This window comes from Gavialis gangeticus, unplaced genomic scaffold (assembly GCF_001723915.1).
Source record: "Gavialis gangeticus isolate Ggan-Ray unplaced genomic scaffold, GavGan_comp1, whole genome shotgun sequence".
NCBI classification, from domain to species: domain Eukaryota; kingdom Metazoa; phylum Chordata; order Crocodylia; family Gavialidae; genus Gavialis; species Gavialis gangeticus.
The window spans coordinates 38,418,224-38,423,815 of record NW_017728994.1 but is presented as its reverse complement, the minus strand read 5'-3'; the positions used below and the strand labels follow the sequence as shown (position 1 = coordinate 38,423,815).

Genomic DNA, 5,592 nt, shown 5'->3' with positions numbered 1-5,592 from the left:
CAGCAGGGCTTGCAGCATCCCAGCTGCCTACTGGGAGCAGCCCGTGCTCCCGGCTGGCAGCAGCTCCCCAGAGCCAGGGCTGGCTGCAGCCAGGAGGCCCCAAACAGCTGTGCCGGGCTCCGGCACCAGCTCTGTGCCTCAGAGTGGGTGTTGGGGGAGAGACCTGAGGCAGCGCAGCCCCGGTCTCTGCCCTGCTCCCAGCATCGAGGTGATAGCAGGGTTCCAGAGCCTGGCACACTTGTTGTTTGCAGCCAGCCTGGGCTCTAGGCAGCTGCAGCAAGCAGTGGGCAGGCTGCAAACAGCTGCGCCGGGCTTCACAGCTCTGTCATCAGCTCCATGCTGGACGAGCCTGGACTGCTCCCAGCAGGCAGCTGGGATGCTGCAAGCCCCGTTGGGAGCAGCCCACGCACCAGCAGCTAGCTACCCCAGCTCTGGGGTAGTTGCTGGCAGCCACAGAGCCCGAGCTGGGGGGCTGGGGCACAGGGCAGCAGGGCTGGGGGGCAAGGGGCACAAGCAGGGCATCCTGCCATGTACCCCTTGCCCTCATTTTGGTTTTGTGCAATGCCGGCACTCAGGCACCTTCCAAGGTAGGCATTGTAGTGTTTTTCGGCACTCCAGCCAAAAAACATTGCCTACCCCGGTCTAAAGTAATAAGGTTATATTAGATGTGTCAATTAATTGAGAACAGGCTATGAAACCTATCATTTCTAATCATTGGCAGAAATGAGCAATTGTCAACAGCAATAAAGTCATTATGCTGTAATCTCTCTTAGATCACATCTATAAAATGAGTTACTGGCTTCAAGTCAAATCCTATTTTCCATCATAAGCTCATTTTGCATTATAACATGCAGACTTAGAATAAATACTGAGAATTAACAGAAATGAGGCTGAAGAATCTTTTCACCTTCCAGAACTGAGCTAAAGTTCCCTAAGAAGGCAAGGAACATCCTACTGCTGGAGCTTATCTTGTACTTGTTTTGAGAAAAGAAGGATTCAGTCTCCAGGTTGGTCATGTGCCCTCCCCACCACCACTCCCGGTGCAGCCCTGTATGCCCCCCACCCCATGCCACCACCAGCTCCCAGGAACGAGGGTGGAGGCGGGGAAGGGGGCAGGAGGGGAGCTTGTATGTGGTGGCGGCCTCTTACCCACACTGGCACCAGTCCACATCCGGCCACATGCAACATCCCCCATTCCCTGCCTCTCGTCTCTCTCTCCTTCCTCCTTCCCTGCTGCCTCGCCCTCTCTGCCAGCTGTTATTGGGGCCAGGTGGCGACAGCAGGATGGGGCAGGGGAGAGGCGCTGCCACCAGAAACCCCCCATTCCCCATCAAACTCTCCTCTCTCCCTCCCTTCTTCCCCGCCGCCTCCCTCTCCCTGGCAGGGGGTGGCAGGAAGCTTACACCACTGACCTCGCTCCCCCGCCTCAGCCCCTCAGTCCCCACTGTCATGGTGGTACTCCACCATGTGTGTCCATCTGTGCAGAGCACTCCGACTGGTTGTTTCAGTCAGCATTGTGATTGGCTGCTGAGACAACCACTCAGAGTGAGAATAAAGCATTACAGACAGACAGACTACGGTTTTTATTATATTAGAATAATGCAGGCTAAAAGGCCATATTTTTCCATTATTTGGTCATAAGGAACAGCTTTAGAAAAAGTTTGCTTTGCTTTATTAAGCACCAATTTTTGTATTTTGTTAGTTTTATAGCCAAAAATTTTCCTTGAAATGTTGGTTTGTTTAATCTGGGACTAATAAATAAAAGCAAGATGAAACACACTGGGCATATTTACGTGAGATGCTATGGCAACAAAGCGTTGGCAGGCAAAAACTGTGATGTTGTAGCCATGTCACTGTAGTGATGCACTCCCTTGCTACAGCGTATCGCTATGGTGACGTAGGGGCTAAAAATAACCGTGTGCCGCTGACACAGCACAGTAATGGCTGTTACTGCACCGTCAGTTAGTACTTCCTAAACACATATAGATGCTGCAACTTACTACCAATAGGTAACACAGACAAAAAGATGAGTCTCATCTGTTAATTAAAAAAAAAGAAAAAGGAGATATACATGGAGTTTTACACTAATGCTTTTTTAGTGCTTTTGAATTTTCAAAGTTAATATCATGAATTAGTTTCTACCTTAAATGCAGCATTTATCTCCAGGAAAGAATCGAAAGTTGCTGAATAAAAGTCAAGTACAGCTTTCCAGTCCCCTGATGACTTAGCTTTTTCCATATCCTCCCTAAGGAAGAGCACACACAAATATTTTAACAGAATCTTATTAAGTGGGGTTTATTTTTGATGAAGTACAACACCCCCTGCCCCATCCCCATCCCCATCCCTAAACTGCATTATACCCTTTACTCCAGTATGCCATCTCCAGACAAATTTTTAAGGAAGCTGAACATAGACAAGCTGCTTCTGCTCTAAGAGCTCCCCTTAAAATTATAAGATACTGGTGTCTCAAAAGAATAAACATATGTTCTGAATCCCCTAAGGTTAGGGATCAACAATATCTATTCATAATATTTCTTCATTCACTGGGTTATAAGTACTATATTTTAAAAAGAAACAATAAACATAGCAGGGTTATTTTGCCATAATGGTTATAAAAGCAACAATTAAAATCTTAAAAAGCTGTTAATCTAAATGTTACAAATATGGATTTGAATTTCCAACTCATTTTTTAAAAATCATTAATTTAACTTTAAATTTGGACATTTGTATCCACTGAATCAACAAAGCTCAAGGATTTACACTTTGTTGAAACCTGGGAGATTTCAAAGTCCTTTTATTATGAGAAAAGTATATAAATACCTTTAATACAAACTACCAGTTGGAAATAATAGAAAACTTCAAGCTCCCTGAAATGAAGTTGAACACATTTTGTAAAGCCATACGCAAGTGTCTTACTCTTAACTAATTTCTGCAAGAGTGATAAAAATCTCAGTTTGGCTTTTTCAATGAGGTAAGAGTTAATCTGTATTTTAATATTTTGCGTGTGATTAATTTGCTGATTTCAGCAGCACACACTCTAAGGGTTATTAGGAAAAAAGTTTTCCAAATAGCTTTAGTCCCACATCTTCAAAAATGTGTGTGTACCTAACTTGTTTTGAAATGAATGAGAGTCAGGCCCCTAAATACCTTCAGGATCAGGGCCTAAACAACTGAGGAGCCTGTATGCCTGAAAGTCAATAGCACTTGGGCTACACAAAGAAAAGAGCTAGCTCAGGTACCAGAAACCGTGCAACTGCCTTAGCACAGTACTCTGACCCAGCTGTTAGACCAGCCATGGCATCTTGTTACCATTTCTATATGGTAGTGTGTTAGGCCCTGTAGACATAGCCCTAGTGATACACACTTCTGAACATTTTACTCCAAATAAATAAATGCTTAGAGTTCATACGTTTTCCATATTCAGATTTCTTTGACCACCTGAGGCCTGGCCAAAAACATACTTCTGCCAGCAGCTCCTTTGGGGTACCTGGATTATGCTCCATGTGAAAAAAAAGCTCAATAAACCTGGCAATCAAAAAACATTACTTTTTTCTCCTGCTGAATGCTAGAAATGTTAAACATACAAAAAAGCAACAAAGCATTTAAAAATGATGAGCTCATATGCCATCCAGAGCAACAGCAATCTTTTCCATCTGTCTGAAAGCTGGCACAGTCAAGGAAAAGTCACTAGGAACCCTTTACTAGTATGAAATAACAATATATTGGTACTATGGATGCAGCTGCACGAACAAAGCTTTACTTTTAGTAAATACCATTGCTACAAGAGCCTTTGCCACTACAATCCTTTAAAACAGATGTAAGATGTACAGACAGAGCAATGTATGGTGTAGCTTTACTAACATTCCTGAACATAAGCTAAGACCTGGTATAGGCGCTGTTTGTACCAGGAGAGAGTGTAAAAACATTCATTAAATTTCTCAAGAAGGAAACATGCCCCTTCCAGGAGAAAGATCTCTCCTAAGAGAAATTTCCTCTTGTAAGAACAAATACTTGTATGCCGCTCCTCTTCCCTCCTGATCTGATCCAGACTGGGGACTCCACAGAGAAAAGAGCTCCAGGGAGTAATGGAAGCTCTCCCTGGCCCTGGTTTCCTGTGATTCCAGCTGTAAAACTTCCTGTTTACAGCATGTCCCCTTCCCAGAGGGAAGAGGGAAGGCTGTCAATTAATAGGCTCATATAAGGGTAGAGGTGGCACAGGAAACAGCTCTCTAGTGCCCCTGGCTGGAGAGCTTGCCTATGTAGCTCTCCAGCCAGGGACCTGGACATGTACATTCCAGCTTCCAGGCTATTTTTCTGGCAGTAATGATTTTAGGGAAATTCTTACTGCTACAAACGAATGTCTGTCTGTGGCCTAAACAAGCAAAAGACCTTTTCTGGTCAGCATGACTGAATCCAACACAGTTGTGCCAGTACTTCTTAGTGTAGACCTAACTCAAGTAAAACAACCTACACAGGCAAATGCACGGCTTTGCTGATATACTTACACTGTGGCATCTTTTGCTTGGTTGTGTGTCAGAGGTCAATCCTCTGATGGAGATGCAAAGAAGGATTCAGCTGCCACAGAAGAGCTTTGACCACTAGACGCACTCAAAGTTTCACTCATGGAAATGGTTACCGATGACCAAGCCCTAAGTGGCTTTGAAGTGTTAAACCTGATGTCCTAAATGAACTAATTTGATTAATTATATTCTAATTAACATTCTGCTGCCATTTTTGACTGGTTCTCACCGCAGTGCAGCCAGAAAATAAAATAACACAAAAAAAATAAAGCCACAGAGTGAACAAAAAAGGCAATGAAAAACAAACAAAATAAAAGTATACACTTTAAACATCTACAACACTTACTGGAAGTCTTTCACAGTTTTGGTTCGTATGGGAAGGGAAGGTTCTGGAGGGACCGGAGCTTTCAGTTCCTGCGGTAGTGTTTCTATCGAGATGCGTTGTTTTTGCCTAACGTCAAGGCAAATTGGAAGAAGCTCTCTCACTTATTGAAAAAAGTTTTAAAAGAGGGTTAAATACATCATAATCACTTACATAACATTTTCTTTTCAAGTTCACTAGCAAAATAAATGCATATGAAGTAGGGGTAAGCAAAGGATCAAAGTTTACATTTTAGCCTGTAAAGCAAAAAAGTCAAAAGCAATAAACATTTGTTATTTTTAATGAAGTATACCTGCTTTCTGTTTTACTGTATTATTCCCAGATAGATATTACCTCAAATGGGAAGTAAGACAGAGAAAGCATGGGTGTATTTAGGATAAAACAAACTTCCTTAGGCAATTCCACTTGAGGAAATTCAGAATAAAGAAAGGAGAAATGGGTTCTGAACAAAGCAATTTTTCTACAGAAATACTCTCAATGAATATGCACAAGAAGAATTAAGTACGCGTGAGTGGCCTTTACACTGACCATCCCCAACTTCTGAATTCTTAACTCTGTAATCTTATCTTTCTCTTACTGAATTTCTAAATTTAATTGCAATATACTGATTATTTACAACACAAGATTAGAAAAACATGCATAATGATTTACAGTCATGCTGCTTACAAAAAAAAAAAAAAAAAAAAAAAA

General features: G+C 42.6%; 1 protein-coding gene across 1 annotated transcript in view; it reads right to left on the bottom strand.

The window, feature by feature from the left end:
* Positions 1-5,592, bottom strand: part of HECTD2 (HECT domain E3 ubiquitin protein ligase 2) — a 157,949-nt gene that overhangs the window by 70,934 nt on the left and 81,423 nt on the right. Inside the window, exons 3-4 of the mRNA XM_019502598.1 lie at positions 4,867-5,005; positions 2,143-2,245 (exon numbers count right to left, since the gene is read on the bottom strand). Coding sequence (XP_019358143.1) covers positions 2,143-2,245; positions 4,867-5,005 — 242 coding nt within the window. The remainder of the gene's footprint in view (positions 1-2,142; positions 2,246-4,866; positions 5,006-5,592) is intronic.